We start from the raw sequence: 25,729 nt of genomic DNA, 5'->3' as shown, positions 1-25,729 counted from the left end.
CCGATGCAGACAAAGAATCTTATATCAGAGATTACTTTGAGAAAGAAGGGATTCAGTTGAATGTGGACAAGATTGAACTGAACCCTGCGCGTAGATCGATAATGAAATTGGTCTTAAACTCACTCTGGGGGCGGTTCTGCCTTCGTGAGGGTTTACCTAAAACTGAAATACTTACAGATCCGGAACAATTTGCACGACACATTTTTAGCGCAGAGTACGACATCAGACATTTCTCATTTGTGTCAGACACTGCAGCAATTGTACAGTGGTCTTACCCCGAAGGGAAAGCCCCCCAGACTCGCGATGTCAATGTCTTTATTGGTGCTTTTACAACTGCCCATGCATGTTTAGAACTCTATGAGCTTATGGACAGGCTGGATGATAGGTTGCTTTATTGCGATACCGACAGTGTTGTTTTTACAACCAGAGAAGGTGAATATGAACCGCCACTAGGTCCATATCTCGGTGATCTTACTGATGAAGTCGGGCCCGGCGATCATATTACCCTCTTTACCAGCACTGGCCCGAAAAGTTATGGTTTTGTCACCGCTATGGGTAAGGTTTGTATGAAAGTGAAAGGCATAACACTTAACGCTTTAAACTCCGAAGCCATCACATTAGATCCAATGATTGGACTTGTTAAGCATTATGTGAAGGGGAGGGGTGATAGCCGTCATATTCTTGCACACAACGACACTATTGTGAGGGATAAAAAGGATTTGACGTTACACAATAAGTCATTTGTAAAGAAATTCAGAGTTGTGTACGATAAGCGTGTACTGCTCCCTGACTTCACTACACTTCCATATGGCTTCTGACAACGTTTTTGGTGGGGGTGTACATGACACAGAAGGGTTTGACATTCGACTCCAATGTCCTTTTTCATTGGTTATAGCAGGCCCAAGCAACAGTGGTAAAACCTTTTTTGTAAAAATGTTGTTGCAAAATGCAGGAAAGTTGATTTCTAAAAAAATTGACAATATTGTTTTCATTTATTCTGTATGGCAACCTTTGTATGATGATTTTTTGAATATGTATGATAACAATATTAAATTTATAGAAGGAATTCCACAAACTTTGGATGATGATGTTTTGTTTCCTGTCAATAAAACATCCCTCGTAATAATTGACGATTTTATGCAGGATGCTTCCAATAACAAGCAGATTGAGAAACTTTTTACAGTCTATGTACATCATAAAAATCTGAATGTTATTTACATTCTACAGAATTTATTTTTTCAAGGTAAATCCAGCAGAACTATTAATTTGAACACAAATTATCTGGTTGTCTTCAGGAATTCGAGAGACGCTGCACAGATTAGTATTTTAGCTAAACAGATGTACCCAAACAACCAAAAAACAAAGTTTTTTATGGAGTGTTATGAAGATGCTACCGGCTCCCCCTACGGTTACCTTTTGATTGATTATAAAGCAAAGACCCCCGAACAGTATCGTCTCAGAACTGCATTACTTTCACAACATCCTGTTGTATACCTCCAGAAAAAAAAAAAAACGTAACTGATTAGGGTGAAAAAAAGATGTCTGGGAGACTTTTAAGAAACCACTCTCTTTTAAAGCTGTTATTAAAAGCAACACCCAAACAAAGATGTGTTATTTTACAGGCAGCCACAGATGAGTTCATTTTATGTTTGTGTGAATTAGCTCTTAATGTTCTCCACAGTAATATCCCGCTCACACAACAGCAACACCAGAAGCTGAAAAGAAAAAGAACTGAAATCAAATTTGTTGCAGATAAGAAAGTCGGAGTCAAAAGAAAGAGACGGTTGATTAACCAACAAGGCGGGTTACTTCTTCCACTTTCTTTTACCAAGTGTTGCGGTCCCTTTCATAACCAGTTTGATCGCATCTAATAAATAATGTCAGGGATGGAACATGCCGAGAAGATGTACCTGGTTCCACAAAGACAGCTGGATAAACTAAAGGCAGGTACCACACGTGAATCTATACATCAGGTAGTGGAGAACGATCTGGATATGACCATGAGGGATATTTTGCACAGGAATGATCTGGAACCATATGAAAAGGCAAAGATGTATACATCTGTATTGCAGAGGTTTTTAACATTATCCAAGCTGGCAGACAGCGAGACCAGCACACTAACAATATCACTTCCATCAACTGCACAAGCTGAGAAAGAAGAAGAACCTGCGGAGTCTACGGGTACGAACACCCAGTATGTTTTAGATGTTATTGCAGATGATGTTTTGAAGAATGTCCCACAGAGGAATGAAAAAAACGTTCGCTACATTTTGGATAAAATGTCTAAAAACAAAGATATTGCTTCTTGGACAGCGTTGGGAGAGTTTGTGTTTAAAGGTAAAACCATCCCTGGTTCACACATGCTGGATTTAGTTAAAAGTGTCATGGCACCGCAAAAGATTCTTGACGAACGGAGACCGGCTGGGTGGAATGAGTTTCTGGAGGCATTTGCCTGTTTAAACATGCCTTATTCAACGGTCCCTAATCACTATGTTAGACATACAATTAACTCTTTTAAAACCAAATTGACACCTCCAATAACCAAATCTTCTAAAAAACGTAAAAAACGTGAGGTAGACCAAAGTACCACATCAGGACAGTTTAATTATCCACAAGATGGTGTATTTAAATCCCCCGCTCTTGATCGTAGCAAATGTTTACATTTTTAATCTCTGAGTTTTTTTTTTTTATTTTACTTTTTTTTTAGAGACTGCGTTCTCATTTTTTTATTCACCATGTTATTGATATTGTTGTGTGTGTGTGTGTAAAATAAAGAGTTATAACAAGAATTTTCTATTTTGTTTTTTATTATTGTGAAATATTAAACACATGACATGAACATTTCACCCGTTTGCACACACTGAACACACTTGAAAACATTTTCATTACATTGAGATTGTTTTAGTTTTTTTACAAAAGCAGACACACGTTTGTCGTTTTTAATCAAATCGTCACTATATAACTTTAACACATAATCATAATCATGACCCCTTGCCATGTGATAGAGAAAGAACACACAATGCTGTCCGCAGGTATCTGATGAAAAATCCTGGACCTGCACAGAGGAATATTGTACCACTCTAGAATTCAGTTTTAAAAAATCACTGATTATTAGTGGAAAACTGGGATAGTCATATTTATTTCCAAAGCTATCGAAGAAATATCCAACGCCGTCCTCGCTTATGTGGATGGCAAGCCAGTGTTCACCAGGGAGGCGAGAAACATGTGTGTTAAAAATAACTGATGACGGTAATTTTCTTAAAGGTGTTTGTGGTAAGTAGTCGCATGGGAGCACACCGAGAAAATGGGTGTTGCATTAAATCTTGTCCATGATAGCCGTAAGCTGGATCGTGTTCATTATTATGTATTAATAGTAATCAACCAAGATCTGACGGCGGTTTGAAACTTCAATGACACTGTCAAAAATAGAATAGACAATAAGGTTAATTGTGTGGGGTAGAGGCTGTCTGAACCGTGCTTCAAGTCTAATATTCCCCGACCTGATAAGCGAGACGTGTTGTCCACAACCCTCGTCTGGCGTGAGATTGAATGCATAGAGGGTGTAACCGTGCAAAAAGTCCTCTCTATCAATAGACAGTGCTTGGTTTTTGAGATGTTTACCGGAAGCCAAGGCTATTTGGTAGAATTCACGCACTGCAGAACCGCTCCCATAATCAGGTTGCAGAGGCTTTGCAGGGAATTGCTGACCGTCCAGATAAATAGATAAAAATTCTAAATCATAATTTTTAAAGGCAAATGGGTTTTTATTATACGATCCTGTAAAGGCATCATTGTCAACCATGGCTAGAACAATAGATTTTGGAAGAGTTCCTAAGAATAAGGTTTCTTGATTGCAGACTCGTGAGCCTGGAGGGATTGAAAAGTTTTTCACACAAACGCGGTCGATAGGGTACTTGGCGGTGGTTGAGAGCAGCACTTGTGCGTGCCCTAGCCTCACGGCGGGTGAGACGCTAACTTTTTTCACAAATAGCGAGGCTGACAGGATGTTTAGCTTGTAGGCGATAGCATCGTTCCTCATCAGACAGAATTCATCTTTACCCCGCGTCATACGAATTTTAATGTCCCACTGGTGCTCCATCTGCGATATCTCTACCATCAGGATTAGTGATTTTGACCCTCAAAAATAATAAAACATTGTTTAAGTCGATATAATCCGCCCCTTTCCTGCAATAAAAAACTCCAAAGGCGATGTGTCCGAAATCGCTGATAATGGTGGTATCTTTATATAGGTGTTTTTTTCAACAGCAGTTTGTGTCAGAGGCACTGTGAACAGATCGAGTTCAGATTTAATGCATTCTTCCGACATGTTATGTAGTAATGCCATGATCTAGAAAATTGTTTTGACAGATTTCTTAGGCTTTGCGGTTGTTACACGTTTTGCTGTCTCCTTGGGCTTGCGTTTTGCGACTGAGGTCTTCTTAGGGATACGTTTTATTTTCTTCTGTGTTTGACCACTCCTTCTGGACCCAGGTGGCCTGGACGTTCTTTTGCGAGACATCACCATTAGCCCCGATCCGTCTTGAGCGTTGTTATTGTTAAAGGAATGTGTTAGGGTATTGCTAACAACATCGCTTAGTATGTTTTTTGCAGCTGATTTAAGATGAGGTCTTGCAATACTGAATCCACGTTTTAGTAATGGTATGGCCATTCGAAAGAGACCCCTGAAAAGCCCACCTAGACCCATTCCATACATAACGCCACCCCCTGCATAACCAGGAAGGCCATTACCGGCCTGATTTTGGTAATAGGCCACGTAGCGCTCAGGATCCATTTTGTACGGGTTAGAATAGGGCATTATTTATTTTTAAAATAATCCCTGTTTCACGGGTCTGAAGTGTAACTTAGCACTCACCTTGCCGTAAGTGAAACGCACCTTTTGATTCTGATCATCTTTTACCTCTATAGTTATATCTGTGATGGTTGTTTTATTGACAGGTACGTAATGTGCCTTATCGTATCTAACACTGAGAATCTTATTATTCTCACCGTCTATATGTACACATCTCAGTAGTGGGACGTGCGCATCACCAACTGATTGATATTCAATGATATCTGTATATATATACAGGCTGTAGAAACCACCGTTTATGTCTGCTTGATGTGGCGCGTACGTCACAGCCGTGATTCCTCGGCCATACTCTTCTTCATTAGCGGTATTTGCGGATTCTATAGCGACTCCGGGGGTTAACCCTAATATAACAGCAAGCTTCCCATAAAACGTCAGCGATATCTTCGGAGGGGCTTTTAGAAAGACTCTGTTTTTTACATGATCGTAGCCAAGGGTCGTCCCTGGAGGTAAAGTTGTGTTGATTTCTCTAATCAGAAATAGAACATCCTCGTAATAACCTGTCTTTAGTGTGTTACATAGCTTTGATATGGTCTGAGCTCCATTGCTGATGTGAATCTTAATCCCTTCGCCAACGACATGATGGTCAGACTTTTTCCACCCATCATCGTCCTGTGTGATAATATATGCACCGTCTTCCTCTGGAAATGTGTACCATGATTTGGGGAATTCAAATTCGATCAAGCCGACCTCCCATTCACCTTTTAGGCTTATAGTTCTTGCCAGCATGGTCCTATAACTAGAAATAGTATTTTCTGGATAAACGGCTAGCGACGCATTACAGGGGAGCGTCAAGTAAAAACCACCCTCAGACATGATTGTTTTTTAAACGAATGCGCACACATCTATGTGTGTTTTCATTTTATGGCGTCTGCACATCTACCACATCTTTCTCATTCACCCATGTGTTGAATTTTGAAGGCCGGATGGGGGGATCTCGCGGAATGCATGTTTTTACAGTGAAAAACTCTTCTGTATAGTTTTTCTCATATACTTTTGCAAATTTTCCTTTAGTTCCTATGCTGCCCGCAGTTGGAATCAGCTTCCAGAAGAGACCAGATGTGCTAAAACACTAGTCACATTTAAATCTAGACTTACAACCCATCTGTTTAGCTGTGCATCTATTGAATGAGCACTGTGCAATGTCCGAACCGATTGCACTATATTTTACGTATTTACTGTATTTTATGTAAAATCATTTTCTATTTTTCCAAAGTTTATTTATTTTTTATTTTTTTTGTATTATTGTTCTTCATGATTATTTTGCTTCCTTTATGTTAAGCACTTTGGATTACCATTGTGTACAAAATGTGCTATATAAATAAACTTTGCCTATATTATTGTGCATTACAAATATTTGGATCGCCCCTTATTTTCTTAAAGAATAAACACTCATTTTCTACAAAAAATAAACATCATAAATAAAGAATAAAAGAAAGAACCTCAATTAGCCCTTATTTTGAATTTCTGAAGTTAATTTGCGACTCTAATGATGATGTAATCTTTTGACTCTCCTGACAGTAGCACCGTGCAAAAAAAAAAAAAAAAAAAAAAAATACACCTCATCTCATTTTTGGAGATGAGAGAAAAATAGATTTAAAAAAAAGACAACAGTGTGTGCTTGATTTCCAAAATGGAAACACAGCTCATAAAAAAAAATATATATATATATATATATATATATAATAATAATAATAATAATAATAATTCTTTACATTTATATAGCGCTTTTCTAGACACTCAAAGCACTTAGTATAGTCAGGGGGTATCTCCTCATCCACCACCAGTGTGCAGCATCCACCTGGATGATGCAACGGCAGCCATATTGCGCCAGAACGCCCACCACACACCAGCTTACTGATGGAGAGGAGACTGAGTGATGAAGCCAATCGGCAGATATGGGGATTGTTAGGAGGCCATGATGGTCGGAGGCCAATGGTTGTATTTAGCCAGGATGCCGAGGTCACACCTCTACTCTTTTCGGAAGACATCCTGGGATTTTTAATGACGACAGAGAGTCAGGACCTCGGTTTAACGTCTCATCCGAAGGACGGTGCTTGTTGACAGTATACAGTAGTGTCTCCATCACTACACTGGGGTGCTAGGACCCACACAGACCACAGGGTGAGCACCCCCTGCTGGCCTCACCAGCACCTCTTCCAGCAGCAACCTAGTTTTCTCAGGAGGTCTCCCATCCAGGAACTGACCAGGCTCAGCCCTGCTTAGCTTCAGTGGGAAACCGGTCTTGGGCTCCAGGGTGATATGGCTGCCAGAAAAATATACCATATTCAACTTGTATTTCAATACTATGTGGCATATTGGAATCCGTTAGCCACTTTATTTTTTATTTTTATTTTGTTTTTTTGTTTTCTCCAATCAGAAGAGGATAATCAGTGTGACAAACTATTTAAGGAGGGGAATTGTGAGCGGAAGAGAACTGGTAATGGGGAAGTGAAGTGTATTGGTTGTTCGAGGAACGTACAGTATCATGCTTGTGTATGAGAAAGTGACCTACCTGGGAGAGAAGTATGACAGAAGTTTGAGGTATCCTGGAGGTGGGATTTATCGGGGTGCGGATGACGTGACGGCGGGGATTAAAGTGAAACTGTGAGCGCAGTGTTAATTTTGACACGAAATTTTAATTTAGTTTTAGTCTTAGTCTTTTGACTATAATTCTTTTTAGTTTTAGTCAAGTTTTAGTCATCTGATTTGTTTTAATTTTAGTCTTATTTTAGTCGACTAAAATTGCTTGGTATTTTAGTCGACTAAAATAAGACTAAAATCAATAACAGATTTACTAGACAATTTTTTACAACTGGTATAGGAAACAAACTTAACCAAAATATATAAAACACAAATTCAACTTTATTTCAACACAACTGTGTCTTTATTTCGATTCAAAAGCTTTTATGCAGCAACAAACACTGTCATGATAATGTAAACAATAACTAGCTGCCAATTGACCATCAATAAAAGAAAAATAAAGTTAGGTCCAGGACCTTAAAGTTTACAGCTGAGCTGAACAATAAGTGCATACATTTAAAGTAAATATTTAATAAGTTGGCAGCTAGGTGGATAAAAAAAGTAACAAGATTTTATAAGGTATTCATTTGTCTAGCAATATTGTATGTTTTAAATACTACAATATTGCTAGATTTGTATGTATAATGATAGGATGTGAACATTCATGTTTCACATGACTAATATAGAAATATTTGTGATATTGTCAACAAGTAGAACATTATAAAATATACTAAACATTAGTATTAATCAAATGAATTTATCATGATATTACGTATTAGTATTGTGCTCGCATCTAATTTGAAGAAGGGCCTATTTTACAGTACTTTTCAGTTCGTAATATTTAATGCTACAACATCTACGCACTGCACTATTCCAATTTTGCTTAGCTCAATAAACAAAAGAACTTCGTTGTGAAATTACATTTGAGAAAATGTCCGGGTGGCTCGTCTGTAAATGTCTTTTCAAATTGGTTGTGTTCTTGCCACGAATGAGCGCTCTGCGTGCTTTACACTTTGTTTTGTTTTGTTCGTCGTCAAACGTGAAGTGAGCTGTGGACATTTTGTCGCTCTTTTAGACAGTAGGGACTTTAAGCAACAGCTGCGAATGGAACGGCTACAGCGACCGGAAGTTTGCCGTCACACCGCTGTAGCCAAGAACGTAAAAGTCACTAAGCAACGGTAAAACAGAACAGCGCAACGCAGCATTAATTCATTTATTGAGATCCAAAAAAATATATAATTTAAAAAAGCAAGAGAAGGATTGCTTTTGGCGTTAAATGACAATCTTTTGTCAGAAGAGGAGTTTTTAATATTGTATGATGTAAATAAGTCTAAAAACATAACATTTATTTACCTAACCTCTCACGTTGTAGCGACTCTGGCAAATCAGCTGTTCTCCCGTAGTAGACCGTTAAATTAGAACGTCACAAAGTAGCAGTTAAATTCGCGCAGGCGCAATGGCGTTGCCGTTCCACCAGAGGCTGTTGCTTAAAGTCCCTATCACCTCTTCGAATGCCGACTTCCCGGGAGCTCATAAAAACTGAAAACCTTCGCTTCACGTCTCAATAAGTCAGGCTCTGATTGGTTCTCTTCTCTCATGCAGTCTGTTCTGTTTTGCCGGTTCTTTTGCTCATTCCTCGCATCTCTCCCGTCTGCTGATTTGATTTTCGTCACAGTCTATTTTCGTCTCGTCCTTTATTCGTTGACGATAATGTCAATCAATTTAGTCATAGTTTTAGTCTCCATCAGTGCCTTCTATTTTAGTTTTCGTTTCGTTTTCGTCAGCAAAAATATATTCGTGACGAAAATAATGACGAAAATATTTAGTCAACGAAATTAACACTGTGTGAGCGGCTTAGACGTTCTCTATCTCGGCTGTCGGGAGAGTTGCGTTGCCTTGGATTAGTCCTCATCGCGTTTCCTGGATGGTGCTGAAAACGAAGTTCCTGTACTTACCAAAGGCCCAAAACGAAGACCAGCAGCATCGGGTACAAACTTGACGCACCCACAATACATGCACACGACCTCAGCACGCATACACAATTAATCAAACTTTTTCCTTGACTGTCGGAGAGTATAAAAAGAGTGTGAATTGAAACTAAGCTGTGAATTCATCAGTGGATGGGTTGCTTGGACATAGACTTTCTTTTACCTCGTATATTGTGATTGTCTGAGAAAGTTCATAGAATTTGCCAGTGTTAACATCATTGCTGTCTCTGTGCAGATCCTGTTTACCCCTCTTATAAAGAGAAAATGTATATTTCTTTATAGTTTATACTGATTTATTTTTTTTTTTTTCTTGTTTCTTGTTTTCCATTGAAGTGTGTTGTTGACAACAGTGATGTTGGGATGTTTTTTCTTTGTGTGGAATTTAATTGGTTTATTAAACTGAATTTAAGATCTTAAAGGTCCCGTTTTACGCGTTTTTTTGAAGCTTTGATTGTGTTTACAATGTGCAATATAACGTGTTCATGTTCCGCGTGTAAAAAAACACAGTATTTTCCACACAATTCACCTATCTGTATACTGCTGTTTTCACTGTCACAAAAACGGGCTGATGACTTCCTTTTTCTATGAAGCCTCTCCTTCAGAAATACGTAACGAGTTCTGATTTGGCCAGCTGTTCCTGTGCTGTGATTCGACAGCAGCTAAGAGCAGGCTGCCCTCCTGGTAACGCGATTGGGCTAGAACGCACGTGCTGGAGATATATTTATAATCACAGGAGCATTTTTACTGACAAGATGCACATGAAAACCGCATTTGTTTTTTTTGCACAGCCCTACCATCTAGTTAACAAAGCTAAAAAGGGTTGCCCTTTGTGTAATAAGTTACAGAAACTGTTAAACGCACCAACTTAAATAATAAAATACACTTAACAGTTGTGGTCCAGACAAAGAGGGAACTGCTCCATCTTTCTAGAATAATCTTTGTGCAAATCCGGCATTAAACTGATTGAGATTGAGGAAGTTGTCCTCAGCAAATTGAGCTGCACATAGTTTTACATGTGCATATTTAACTCAGGAACCGAGTTAAACATAAATTGTAACCATTAATCTCAAAGTACAGCGTTCCTGGGAAGCCCAAACAAAGATGATTGGACTCAGAGATGAAAATAACAGCGTTTCAACAACATGGCGACAAACACAAACAGTTCTTCCTTCTTCTCCGTCGGAGCGCAACAAGGCCACGCCCCCTGTTTGTGAATTCATGTGGGCGGAGGTTAGTCAAAAAAAACTGTTTTAGTGACGTCATTACTACAGGAACTAGAGGGGTGTAGTCCAAACGGGTCGTTTTTTGTAGGCTAATTCTGTTAAATCAAATATCTCGCTTGGCATTGAACTTTGAGCCTTAGAATTTTACAGATATTATTTATACTCTAACAACAACATTACACACTAACTAAAGTTTAAAACATGGGATCACGAAGAAGGGGACCTTTAAGGAGTTTATATGTTGAAATTGTAAAATGTCACAATGCATGTTAAATAGCCTAAAAGAACTTGTATCTTGCATAGGCTAGTATCTGAAGACCTTGATTTTGACTTTATTTATTTATTTATTTATTGTTAAGAACAATTCCTGTATCAACATTTTGAAATCGTCCACAGCTGAGCAATGCGGGAGGCAGGTTCAGCACGCCAAGTGAATCCATATGCACAAAGTCATTTTCAGATGCAATGAAAAAAAAAAAGTGGATAAAGACTTACATGAAACTTGTAAATAGTTAACAAAATTGCCTAGAATAGGCCCATACTCTGTTCCTAAGTATATAATGTAAATTTGTTAACCCACAATAACACATACCCGATTGTATGAAAGGTGGAAGGTTTTATGAAAGGCAGAAACAAGAGCTTAATGTTAATACATTGCAATTTGTGTATTGGTGTTTGATCGTGTATTCAATTGTGTATTATTTGTCTCTGATCATGTATTTAAATAAATGTGTATGATTAACAACTTGGACTGTCTAGCTGTGCTTTTATCGTTTGTGTGTTTTTCTGCAGTAAAACAATAACAAAAAAAACCTGCTCATTTTCTCTATTGCAATTTTCCTTTTCATGAAACAGAATGTGTTTGTTAGAAAGCAGAACAATTTCATTAGTTTTGTTAACTCTGCCTAAATTACTCTGCCCTTATGCTGATAACACTGAAAAGCTGTGAAGACCTTCTTATACCTGAGCTTATACATCGAGCATATCAATAGAATGCGATATGTATTGCATTCTTCCCTATATTTAATGTATATTACTGAATCTAAAAACATGTATGCTGCCAAAATCATACCTCCCTATTAAATGCTTATTCTTGAATCTAAACACTTGTGCTTTTTTGCAGGTATTCTACAGGATGAGATGTGTCTCCAGAATTAGTTTTATGGTTTTCTGACCAAGTAATCTTGATATCAATGTTTTATTTTATTATTTTATTTGAAAAATAATTATGTTTGCTTATTGTAATTTCTATGTGACTGTAACACTGTTAACTGTAAATAAAAACACTAATTGATTTCCCCATCTCATGTTATTCACAACAAATCTGTGAAATCATTATGAAAATATGATGAAAAAGTGGTACTAAAGTAAATGTATTAATATAACTGCCAACAGATGAGTAACATGACATGATGGGTCTGTGTTGGACAGTATCAGTGTTAGTAGCAAATAAAACTGTTTGCCTGAAATCAATTATAAATATTTAAAAATTATATAAGGGTCATCAGGACACTATAGTCTATAGTCAGAGGTAGTAGAAAGCCATTTATTGCCAAATATGTTTGAGAAAGAGCTTTCTATTACACAGAAACAACAATTGAAGTACACTGAACCAGTTACTGTACAATAAAATACAAAGATATTAAGTACATAGCTGTATGCACATGTGTGCTTCATAATTTACATGAAATACATAATATTTGACAACATATTGGTCAACTGCCAAATTGATAAATAAACACATTCTGGAGACATATCTCATTCTGTAGAATAGCTGCAAAAAAGCACAAGTGTTTGGATTCAAGAATAAGTCAAGACAAGTCAAGTCACCTTTATTTATACAGCGCTTTAAGCAAAATACATCGCTTCAAAGCAACTGAACAACATTCATTAGGAAAACAGTGTCAATAATGCAAAATGATAGTTAAAGGCAGTTCATCATTGAATTCAGTGATGTCATCTCTGTTCAGTTAAATAGTGTCTGTGCATTTATTTGCAATCAAGTCAATGATATCGCTGTAGATGAAGTGAACCCAACTAAGCAAGCCAGAGGCGACAGCGGCAAGGAACCGAAACTCCATCGGTGACATAATGGAGAAAAAAACCTTGGGAGAAACCAGGCTCATTTGGGCAGTTCTCCTCTGAATAAGCATTGAATATAGGGGGTATGATTTTGGCAGGAAACCCTAATGAAATCAAGATTCCTGGGTCAGGGGCCAAATAAACTCATTCTGGAGACACATCCTGCAAAACACCTGCAAAACTGCACAAGTGTTTTAGATTCAAGAATAAGCATTTGATATAGGGGGTATGATTTTGGCAGCACTGCTGAATTCATACCCCTCCAATGAATTAATACTTTTGACTCTTCCCTTTTCTTAAAAAAAAAAAGTCTGAAATGTTAAATGCAGGTCTTAAAAGGTCTTTATAGCTCTTACATTTTATTGTACAAATCCAGCAGTTACCCGGTTATGTTGTGATACCATTTGGAATAACTATTTTTATGTATTTATTTATTTTTTAATAAGCCCTTTGTAACTGTCATCTTATTTTATTTTGAGCATGTTCTGTAATAAAAAATAGGACCTCTGTACATTTGTTTGTTGCAAATTTACAGACAATGCAATTGAGATGTTTATTTGTTGGGGTGACATTGATGTCAACTGACAACAAAGTTTCCCTTCTCAATTAACTTAACTGCACAATATTTACATTTGAATGTTTTCATTTACATTTATTTTCTGTGTGCGCATAAACTTTTCTCAACTACATTACCTTTCGCTCGCGATGCGGAACAGAGGACATCATTTATTTTCTATAAGGGGAGTCTGAAAGTAAGTGTTTTTATCTCATTTAAAATATGTGTTTAATAACATTATATTGATTTATAGTGATATTTATGTTCTGTTCTGTCCAAAACATTTTCTCAAGCGAGATATTTTCTTTCACTCACGATGGAGAGAGGATGGTGAATTTGGTTTTATCAAAGGAAAACACCATAATTAAGTGTTTTACTTCGTTTTACATGTATTTTATAAGATGATTTTACTTTATGATGATATTTAAATGCTTTGCGCGCCTAAAAGAGCCCAACTGTCTCTCTCAGATTTAAACTGATGTTCGGCACAGACCCTGGTGCAGACGCAGGTTAACTTAGAAATATGGAAGACCAGAATTAAGCGTTTATGATTTTACCTCATTTAAAATTTCTATTTTATAATATCATATTGATTTATAGCGACATTAATATGCGCTCCTACACTTTCCTTAGAGAGATATTTTATTTCACTCAAAGCGGAGCAGACGGGGTAGTTTGTTTTTTTTATAAGGAAAACACAGTCAGAAACTAAGTGTTTTACTTCATTTACTATATGTATTTCGTAAAATAATATTATTTAGTATTGACATTTGTATGATGTGCGTGCCTAGAGTCCCTAGACAATCTGAAACGTTTCTCACAGATTAAATTTGATGTCAAATCAAACCACTGTAAACGGCCCAAATCTAAAATAGCAATATCATTAACGTTAATTTGTTTCTAGCATGTCTTGTGACCAAATTTTGTGATTATACTAATTATACTTATAATGTGAAATTATTCTCATTTCAAATCATCTTTCTATCAAAGTTATCTGACATTATCAAGATGAATTTGTTGACACAGTTTAACGCTGAGTTCTTGTCATATTTTACTACCATATTCCAAACAATAGCAAATAAACTGTGATAATGTGAGAAATGTTGAAGGTGTCTGAATAAACTTTGGTTTGATTGTATATTTCACTTTTAAATTGAAGAGTATGCAGTGCTATTATTTACGGTTTACATTTATTTATTTGGTTTATTTTCCCGAGACACCTTCAAACTTGAAACATTGTGTAATTGCACAAATAAATAAATATAACAAACATAAAATTGAACAATTTCAAACAGGGCCCACTGGTACAACCTGCACCGGGGCCCCGCTGACCGCAGCTACGGCCCTGGGCTGCTGTGTAATGTAGTTCATGAGAGTGTCAATATTCCGGTGAAGGTGCCCTCCGGTGGCCGTCGGAGAGAGCCACGAGGCCCGAGTAATAACAAATTCTTTTAGGAGACACAAAAATGTATAAATTATAAAATATATCTGGTTTTCAAGTTATTTCTTTTCTAAATCTAAATTAAAGTTTTCACTGGCTACCACTCTGGGATATGATGACAATTTGGATGTTTGTGCACTTTCCTTGGGTCCACCATTAGGTTTTGGCAGATAAGTTGTGTTTTATCTCATGCGATAGCAGACATTTTTTTTGTTTCGCGCATTACTCTGATTGGCTGACAAATTATTATTGTTATTATTATTATTATTTTTTTTTTGTTTGTTTTTTTTTTTTTTTTTTACTTATTTCAGTTTGACTTGACACTGGTCAATCACAATCTAAAATAGAATCCTTCAGGTTTATATCATTCCATTTATGTGCAATCTGTATTGGTCTACTGTTCAGAGCATCATTTGTCTGTTATTGTCATATATGACTTACTGTTTTGTGAAAATATATAAAATACAAATTCTTAGGAAGAATTATTGTAATAATTAGGCTGAATTACTGTGTGGGCTGAATACATTTCTAAGCTTAATGTTCCTGCTTCATGTATCATAAGAATACATGAAAAAGTCTCAGTTTCTTAGACACTAAAATTCATTGTTCAATCCAAATGTCACAAACAAAAAACATATTTTCTAAAATATTTATCATAACTATTAAAGCTATTCTTGTGTTTCACAACTCTATTCAGCATATGACACCATGTCTTCCTGTTCAGTAGTGTTCACAAACCATTAATGCCACCAAAACCTGTAGTTCTCACCATGTGTACGCTAACATGCAGCATTTTCACACTGCAGTCAGAACCACAGGATGAGTAAAAAAAGAATCACATGTGAAGTCATTGGCTATTAATACAAAAAAACAAACAAACAAACATGCAAACTCGAGAATTGTTTAAAAACTTTATCGTTTTCTTTTTAATGGCATACTATCTGTAATCATTTATGTTGATTACAGTAGCATTTTGTTCCAAAGAGCAAAATACCTAACCAAATATGAGCAACGGTGATACTGACATTTAAATGAAATTACAATTACTATGTGTTTAGTTTAACTAGCTTTTCTTATTCTGCAAGAAGCACTAAAAAACAAGATCTTAAAACCTCTGGTATGAGCTTCTCCTCACATTGCCATCTCCACAACATGAACTAGAAATTCTTAGTAATGTAACTGTTTTATTTCTTGTGTACTTCCTCTTTCACATCATTCTCTCACAGTTAAATATTGATGCTTGTCTGATGTCAGCTATATTTTTCTTCAGATTTAGCTGATTGTATCACTACACAGTCAACAGTGTGAAACATAGAGTGACCAGTGTAGTCTGCACTGTTGTCCTGTTCTATTGTACTTTTGTGTTTGGCATTGCTGTGATTATGTGTTACGCTCGGGAACCCAGGGAAACACAAGAGACGAGATGTCCAAACGCAGTGTGAGTTTAATGGGTAATCCAAATTCAGAGTCCAACAAGCAGAGGGTCGAAACCAAAAATCCATCCAAAACAACCAAACAAATAGGGAAAGGAACAGGAACTAGAAACTCGGAAGGCGAGGAAACTGGGGACTGAGACTGGTTAATATAGGCAGGGTGATGACTATCAAGTGAAGACACCTGAGTGCAATTAAAATGAGTGCAATTACTGTGATGAAGGGACAAGGCTTTGTGGGAATTGTAGTGTCTGCTGCCGTCCGCCTGAATGGGGAGGAGCAGGGAACAGGGGGACTCCTGCTGGCTGCCCAAAACCAGAGGAGCCATCGGCGTCCACTGGGCAGCAGAGGAGTGTCGTGCCGTCCGCCGAGGGCCGTCCAGTGCCACCGCCAGGCACCATGGATTAGATCACCCAGCTGGTGGAGGGCCGAGTTGAAATGCGTCTGGGAACCAGATTTTTTTTTTCTCCTCTCTCCCCTCTCTCGTCTCTGTCACTCCTCATCCTTCCATCTCCTTTTCTCTCGCCTTGTCTGTCCTACCCCCAGGCTCCCACAGGTCACTGTGAGAGGTCCCCCCGGAGGGAGGGGGTGGGGGGTAGAGCGCAGTATCGGGAGTACCACCCGGCCTGCGAGACCCGATGGGGGTATGTGGCGAGTGTGGCGGGGCCAAGAGCCGTGGGAATGGAGCGAGGCTGGTGGAGTGATTGGAAATGAGTGACACCTGCTCAATCCACCGGTCTCGAGTCCCACGGAGGAGATGGAAGGATATAAAACAGGAGCGATGACAGTGAAGGACGAGAGAGGACCAGGCCTGGATTTTAGCTTTTGTTTCTGTTTTGTCTTTATTTTTGATTATTAAAGTAATTTTGATTGTCTGCCAGTTGCCGCCTCCTTCTTACCCGATCGAACATTGATTGTATTACAGACGCGTTCTACCGAATCACTAAAAGGTTTACCACGTGCTAACGATACCCTGTTGAATTACAGTAGATGAAAGTTCACTTTCCAAGTAAACAGTAATGAAGAATTGAGGATGATGGCAAATTTTTAGCAGATCCTGAGCACCAATGACAAACATTTAATCTTGTAAAATGTGTGGTAAATGCTGTAGCTCATAGTAAAGAGTCCTCATGATCATTAATCTCAAAAGTGAAAGTGAAAGTAAAATAAGAGCGCACATTCTAAAGCAGTTTCTGTTGCGGCTCTCTGATGCCTGCAATTTATGTACAGTAGCCATTAATTACCCAACTATATAATTGCAAGAAAAATGTATTGGAAATATATATTTTTAATCCTGCCATCTCGTAGGCTATTTATTACCTTTAGGAAGTCCGCTGTACACTTCATTTCCTTTACGTACACAGAACTAGGATGCGGTGGATTGTGGAAGTGGGGATGGGGGAGGGAACATGATGTCAGCCCAAACCTATAGTCGATAGTGTTGAACACAGAGCTCAGATCCAGTTACACTAATAGAGAGAGCAGGTCATCTGTAACTCTGATGAGAGCAGTCTCAGTACTATGATACGGTCTAAATCCTGACTGGAAATCCTCACAGATACCATTTCTCTCTCAGAAGGAACGTAGCTGAGAGGAAACTGCATTTTCTAGTATTTTTTACAGAAAAGGAAGATTTGAGATCTGTACTTAAAATCTGTAGGATCAAGAATATATAAATATATATATATATATATATATATATATATATATATATATATATATATATATATATATATATATATATATATATATATATATATATATATATATTTTTTTTTTTTTTTTTTTTTTTTTTTTTCAGCCAATTTGAAATTTTTGAGGACATAATAATATTCATCTATTATGAATCTATGACGCCTGGAAGCACCTCTTTTAGTAGCTTAGATGAAATAGGGTCTTACATACATCTTGTTGGTTTAGATGATTTACACAACTCTTCCTCTCCTATAGCAGAGAAAGAAGTAGAACTATTCCTCAGGGGATCTATAGTGAACTGTCTGTGAAGGTGGATTCATTAATATTGGAGTTATAATCATTAAATTTCAATGCTCATCCCTGGCCTTGGTGTTAATATTAAACTGTGTTCACACGTACAAATATATCAGTGTCAGACACAGCAGAATCAGTGGCCTGACAGAATAGAAATAGGTTGATATAAGATCATATTTGTGGTTTGGTTTGTTCTATTTCAGCTCCTTCATGCTAACCAGTGAGGGAGGAGCCACAGTTGCTGACTTTAATTCCATGAAAATACAGAAATACAGCTAATACCAGCATTTGAAAACTGCAATCAATATATCTCTCCATTTCCATTGTTTATCGAACACACTAGAATACAACTTTTCATATTAGCAAATAAATACTGTTCAGTTTAATACTGAAAGGATCATGACAACATTTCTGTAGAAAACTTGGATGTAAGTCAGTGTAACATTTTGTGAAAATTTTTTACAAGATTATCAACATTATCAAAAGATCTTCTGTAACACATGAGGTACACTTGTGTGTCTTTAATCTGTCTGATGTTTCTAAAGATCTGACCACAGGTTTAAGGAAGTCTTGAGTCTTTAACACACTCTGTGTCTTTAACCGTCTGACATCATTCAGTCAGTATGGAGCTCAGTCCACTTCCTCTTCTGCTCTGTGAGTATTATTCTCTCTTAATGTGTTTCAGTGGATAGTTATTATATTATGTAAATGATCAAGTGTTTTTGTGTTCCTAGATTTATGTCTTTTCTGGCTGATCTCAGAGTTTCAAATCCAGCTGTAGTTCATGATATATGATGTATTCAATAAATTCAAATATGAGTGAAAGATGAGTTTGAGAGAGGAAGTGTGCAGTTAGTGCTGTTTGTGGAAGAGAAATGCTCTCTATAAAATACCAGTCAGATGATTTCATGTTTATCTAGACACATGTACAGACCCAGTTTATCTGTATAATTATCAGATCAATGTTCACATTGTAATGAGGTTTCTCTTTGTGTTTTTAGTGCTGATCTCAAACATATTCTCCCAAAATACTGATGGTGAGTCGAGTTGATTCATATATTTCATGACATATGACTGATTCTACAGTAACTGTTACAAACTAGTTGATAAATTACTTTTTATTTTATCATGTTTATAAATGCACCCTTTTAACCAGTTTAATTATTCATGTGACAATCTGAGGCATGACAAGATCAGACTATCAAAACCAGCAGATATGTTTCTTACATTCTCTGTGAAATCAAAATTGAAACAGTGAAAGACAAGATCTTCTGTTGGAAAACTTTCACAACCCATGTTTTCAAATCCTCAATGATTGTATATAGACAGATCTTTCTTAAATGACTATAACAGCCATAGAGAACAACACTTCAGTCTCATCTGATTTATGTGTGTTTTAGACTCAAGTAACTGTTCATAGAGTAAAAGCAGTATGTTATTTTTATTATGAATTGTTGTCATTGTACAGAAAAACCAAAAGCCAGAGTGAGCATCAAACCTGCTCAACATGTGTTCAGAGGAGAGACAGTCACTCTCAGATGTGATGTATATAGTGAAGGAGTCACTAGCTGGCAGTACATCTGGTATAAAAACAGTTCAACCAGTGTTTTCAGTGACCTACAGGAACTCATATTCAGTTCTGTTACTGAGTCTGACGCAGGTAAATACTCCTGTTATGGAGCAGAGAGAGACATATCATGCATCTCACGCCTCAGTGATGAAGTTACACTGACAGTATCAGGTGAGATTGATCATCTCTTCACATACACACACAAGTTTAACATGTTATTAATGAGTGATTTCTCATCTTCAGTTCCCAGAGCAGTGTTAAGTGTTTCTCCACAGAAGTGGTTGACTGAAGGAGATTCAGTGACTCTGATCTGTCAGGTTAATGGTTCCTCTATAGGCTGGACATTCAGCTGGTTCACTGAAACTGTCTCATCAGGTAAGATATAATGTGCTTCATGAAGTAACATCTGAATAAACTGGCTTTCTGTTTTCACTGCTCTGGGTGTGTGTTCACGGTGTGTGTGTGTGTGTGTGTGTGTGATGACTGATGTGTGTGTGCACTTTGGATGGGTTAAGTGCAAAGCACAAATTCTGAGTATGGGTCACCATACTTGGCTGTATGTCATGTCACTTTAAATTATTTATTTATTTATTTTTACCAACAACAGTCATTTATAGACTCTAATTTTTTGAGGTAACTGCACATTTTCACTTCATACAGACAACAGCAATCAATATAAGCAGCTCTCAGACAGCAGCAGAGGAGCTGGAGGACACTACACTGTAAGTTCTGCTGATCTAAAACACACAGGAGTTTATGTGTGTTCAGCAGAGAGAGGAAAACCAGCATATAACTCAACCATCAGCAACACACAGCCACTGTGGGTCACTGGTGAGTTCAGACTGAACACAGAATGAACGAGACACTCTGGAGATTTTCATTGATCTTTATAGAGTTTGATGTGTCTTGAAATGTTGTCCTGTCATAATACACTGCTACTTTTTAGTGTTTTAGTGTTTTAATGGAGAAAGATGCTTCTGCTGTCAGGTGTAGATACTGTATCTACTAGCAGGGCCTAAAAAGACCAAACTAACCAGCACAACCCTGGTTAGAACCCTTTGCACTTAATCTCAGCCTCTTCAGACCACCAACCCCTTAAACTCACCCCCTCAGATGTCCACACTGCACTGAGCCGGATCAACGCACGCAAGGCTGCTGGCCCTGATGGCATTCCTGGACGTGTTGCTAAGGGCATGTGCAGAGCAGCTTGCATGGGTCTTCACAGACATTTTCAACATGTCCCTCACCCAAGCAACTGTGCCTACATGTTTTAAGTCCACATCCATTGTGCCAGTACCAAAACACTCCTCCCCAACGTGCCTCTATGACTATCGCCCCGTAGCACTCACACCCATCATTATGAAGTGCTTCGAGCGACTGGTCCTAGCACATCTCAAAGACTGCCTCCCACCCACACTGGACCCACACCAATTTGCCTACCGCAGAAATAGGAGCACAGAGGATGCAGTATGCACAGTGCTGCACTCTGCACTCACACACCTGGACAATAACAACACGTATGTTAGGATGTTGTTTGTTGACTTCAGTTCAGTATTTAACACCGTCATTTCCTCCAAGCTGACCACAAAACTTGGAGACCTGGACATTAACACCTCCCTCTGCAACTGGATTATGGACTTTCTGACCAACAGGCCTCAGCATGTTCGGTCAGGCCACAACCACTCCACCACCATCACACTTAACACTGACGTACCACAGGGCTGTGTGCTGAGCCCATTCCTCTACTCCCTTTACACCCACGACTGTGCATGGATCCAACTCCATCATTAAGTTTGCAGATGACACCACGGTGATTGGCCTCATCAGTGACAACGATGAGACTGCCTACAGGGAAGAGGTACAGCACCTGGCCACATGGTGTGCTGACAATAACCTGCTCCCTTAACACCAATAAGACCAAGGAGCTCATTGTGGACTTCAGGAAGAAGAAAGGAAGCACGCATGACCCCATCCACATTAACGGGATGGTTGTTGAACGTGTCTCCAGCTTCAAGTTCCTGGGAACCACCATCTCGGAGGACATGTCCTGGACTACAAACACCTCCAGCCTCGTCAAAAAGGCTCACCAGCGCCTTTTCTTCCTCAGGACACTGAAGAAGAACCAGCTTTCTTCAGCCATGCTAGTGAACTTCTACCGGTGTGCGATTGAGAGCATCCTGACCAGTTGCATCACAGTCTGGTATGGGAACTGCTCAGTGGCTGACCGCAAGGCACTGCAGAGGGTGGTGAAAACTGCCCAACGAATCACAGGGACACCACTTCCTGCTCTTGAGGACATCCAGAGGAAACGCTGTCTACGTCAAGCTCGCAGCATTCTCAAGGACTCCTCTCACCCTGACCACGAACTGTTTAACCTCCTCCCCTCCGGAAGGCGTTTCAGGAGCCTCCGGACAAGGACCACAAGATTCAGGAACATCTTTTTCCCTAAAGCTGTCTCCTTGCTGAACTCTGCCCTCTGACACCCCTCAACACCCCCCCACACCACACACATAGACTCCTCCCCCTCTTCAACACTGATTTATTTATTTACTCACAACAAGCAAAAAGTAACTTGTTATTACTTGCACTACTGTCTGTTCATCCAGGAACACTGTATAATCCATTTGCACACTGAAATATGTTTTTTTCTATGCACTTTACTGTCCATTGCAATACTGTAAATTATGTTCATAGTTCTGCCTTTAGTGTACAAACACTTTTACATAGCCCATCTGTATAGTATGTTCATAGTACACCTATCTGTATATTGTGCTTATAGTATTTAACTCACTCTGTGAGTTACTTACGTGAGAATGGGGGTGCTTGGGTTCGGTGTAGTTCAGGTGGATACCACGAAGGTGCACCTAATAAGTGTCTAATGAGGTTAAAAACCTTTTGACAATAAAATATAAAAAAATAATGAGACCCAGAGATGGTTTTTAGTTTAGCAAAAAATGGGTAACGCCCTTGTTTAATTAAATAAAATAATTTGGCGAACAGAATATAAAAGCTTTCCCCAAAATTCAATATTAATGAATATACAAAAATAAATAACCAAAATATTCCCCAAACACTTAAATATTTACTCCTTTAAAATTTAGCTTAAACCCCAGTAGTTTCAATCACACTTGTTACAACTGAATAAGTGGTTCAAAAGTCCCCTCCCCTTAACTCTTTCCTAACAATCTGAAATACACATAGAACTTTACAATAACAACAAAAAAAAACACGCCAAGTGTCCTGAAACAAGTTTTAGCAAATGCAGTGGTGGGCCCACTCACACATACATTCACACATGTTCCAGTTTACTCACGGTATCATTTTGAACGAAGAAAAAAAAACGCTGCAGGCCTGTTTTGGTCTTGCAAAACATTGAGTGCGCTGAACGGACACTTGCAAAAAATTGAGAGCGTTGAAAGACTTTGGTCCGGATGATCAGGTGCTGTGCGATTAAACGACAGTTCCGCCCAGCATACGCCCACCGTGGCTAACTATCTCGGCTATCTGCGTTCACGGCTTCCACTTCTTCTCTCCCGGGTCTCCGGCTTCGTTTCTCACTCCGTCTCGCGGCTCACAAACATCCCGAGTCCGCGGCCCTCTACTCTGCGCCTCCCGCTCAGATTAATCAACTTTACTCGCACTTTCTAGCGTTCGTTTTTCTTCTCAACGTGCCCGCGTCCCGCGCTCCACACGAGTCCAGGGGGAAGACCGGAAAAAACTTCCAGCACTTTCTCACGTGTCTCTCACCAGGTCACGTGTAAATACGTTTTTTTTACTTTTTACATACCTGCAGCCAAACACCATTGACTATACAGTGTGAATACCCAAATGACCAATAAAAATGGTCACATAAAAACAGTAAAAATAAAATAATAAAAGGCTAACTGCATAAAACCTTTGGAAATATTATTCAGCTAAATAATATAAACTTTAGTTTTAATTACTGTCATGAAATAAAATTACCAAATGTTTATTTCCTTTTAATTATGTAAAATGAACTGATATTTCCTTATTTAGAAATCAGATGTCCCCTATTATTTATTTAAAGTAAATAAACGTTTACTTTTTTAATAGTCATGTGACTCGTTTTTGAGAGAAAGAGAAATTAATGATAACCCTTCCTGTCCCTGTTACACTATATGCCCAAATTTACCACTGGGCTACACCCTCCCCCTTCTAAAACGTTTTGATGCCCTCATCAAAATAAACTTTAGAGGACTCTAATAGTCTTAAAGTCAAGGGTAGAGGCCAGATTAGAACAAGTGAAACACAACGCCATGGGGTGGCACCAGAGAGTGTGACATCGACTGCTTCTTGAGTCTCCGTAGAGTCCACTTCCCACCAACACTCCATGGCTTAGGATTGTCACAGGGTAATCACGAGGCTTGCCAAGTTCATCGTAGCTCAGCTTGACCACTGGACGGGTGACTCTTTTGGGACGATCAACTTGTTCAATCCCAGAGTTAGTGTCTGGACAAGGGTTGATGGCTCCTCCCTCTTCTAGAACGTTGACTTCTGGATCAGCGTTGAGAGGCAGGTTTGAAAGATCACTGACCACTGACTCTATCTCAGCCAGGTCTTGAGTTTGTCTTTCAGGCTCGGTGACGATTGGCTTGGATTGCTTTGTGGACAGTTCTGAACATGTCAACAACTTATCCCAGTCTAACTCCACGGGGCTTTGCGGGTATACTTCGTCGTACTCTAATTCTGAGGACAGGTCTTCATCATGGTAGTTTGTTTGTACCAATTATTTTGTCTTTTGCTGAAATGCTCTAGTCACAGGTCTTTGTTGTGGCCCCACTTCCCTTTCGTCAACAGGGATTCTCACAAGATAACCAATTGGTAACAGGTGATTACGATGAATAGTCTTTTCTGCTCCCATGTCTCTCTCTGGCTTGATCTTGTAGACAGGTAAGTTGGGTAGTTTCTCCATAACAATATATGGTGAGGATCGCCACTTGCATTTCAATTTTTGCTTGCCTGTGACCCCAAAGTTTCTCAGCAGCACCCTGTCGCCTTTGTCAAGGACTTGTTCTTTGATGTGCCGGTCGTGTGCTTTTTTGTTTCTTTGGTGGTTCTTGTCTGATGATTCTGTTGCAAGACTGTAGGCTCTTTGGAGATCTTTCTTGAGCTTAACAACATACTGATGATAGGATTTTGTCTTTTGGTCGTCCTCAGTCACGCCAAAGCAGATGTCTACCGGTAAGCGAGCTTCTCTGCCGAACATAAGCAGGTAAGGCGAATAACCAGTTGCATCGTTTTGAGAACAGTTGTAGGCGTGGACCAACTGACTGATCTTTTGACTCCATTTTTGTTTTTGCTTTGGATCGAGTGTGCCAAGCATTGATAAGAGCGTACGGTTGAATCTTTCAGGTTGCGGATCTCCCTGGGGGTGGTAAGGTGTTGTTCTTGATTTACGAATACCCAACATCATCAGAAGGTCTTGGATCAGTTTGCTTTCAAAATCGCGGCCTTGATCCGAATGTATGCGGGCAGGGAGTCCGTAGTGTACAAAGTAGCGCTCACACAGTATCTTAGCAACGGTGGGCACCTTCTGATCTTTGGATGGAAAAGCTTGGGCGTATCGAGTAAAGTGGTCTGTCACTACAAGGATGTTGGCAAAACCTTGAGAGTCTGGCTCAAGTGACAGAAAATCTATACAAACAAGGTCTAGAGGGCCTTGGCTGGTGATCTGTTTTAAGGGAGCAGCTCTCTGGGGAAGGGCTTTGCGAGTGATGCATCTGCCGCAGTTCTTGATGTACTGCTCAACCTCAACTCCCATTTTCGGCCAATAGAACCGATTTCGGATAAGTTCGATGGTCTTGTCCATGCCCAAGTGACCGGACTCATCATGCAGAGATTTCAGGACCATCGGGACATACTCTCTGGGCAGTACCAGCTGCTTTACCTCAGATCCATTTTTCTCAACCTTTCTGTAGAGCAGATTGTTTTGGATGAACAGCTTGCTTGATTCTTTGTGCAACAGAACAGAAGTTGGATTGTCGGGGCTGGTGAATGATGAACCACCATGAATTGACTGTTTGACTGGAGCGATAG

The 25,729-nt window shown here is 38.9% G+C and overlaps 2 protein-coding genes across 2 annotated transcripts in view; both read left to right on the top strand.

Annotated features, from left to right (window-relative positions):
• The window catches only part of LOC127942489 (B-cell receptor CD22-like), a 77,260-nt gene extending 56,731 nt beyond the window's left edge, over positions 1–20,529 (top strand). The window contains exons 3-5 of the mRNA XM_052538207.1: positions 19,571–19,843; positions 19,916–20,047; positions 20,333–20,529. Of these exons, the coding sequence (XP_052394167.1) occupies positions 19,571–19,843; positions 19,916–20,047; positions 20,333–20,529 (602 nt within the window). The remainder of the gene's footprint in view (positions 1–19,570; positions 19,844–19,915; positions 20,048–20,332) is intronic.
• LOC127943030 (Fc receptor-like protein 5) overlaps positions 1–25,729 on the top strand; it is a 234,102-nt gene that overhangs the window by 56,803 nt on the left and 151,570 nt on the right. The gene's annotated exons all lie outside the window — the stretch shown is intronic.

This window comes from Carassius gibelio, chromosome A22 (assembly GCF_023724105.1).
Source record: "Carassius gibelio isolate Cgi1373 ecotype wild population from Czech Republic chromosome A22, carGib1.2-hapl.c, whole genome shotgun sequence".
NCBI classification, from domain to species: domain Eukaryota; kingdom Metazoa; phylum Chordata; class Actinopteri; order Cypriniformes; family Cyprinidae; genus Carassius; species Carassius gibelio.
The sequence above is the reverse complement of the archived record's forward strand: the minus strand, read 5'-3'. Positions and strand labels throughout refer to the sequence as shown.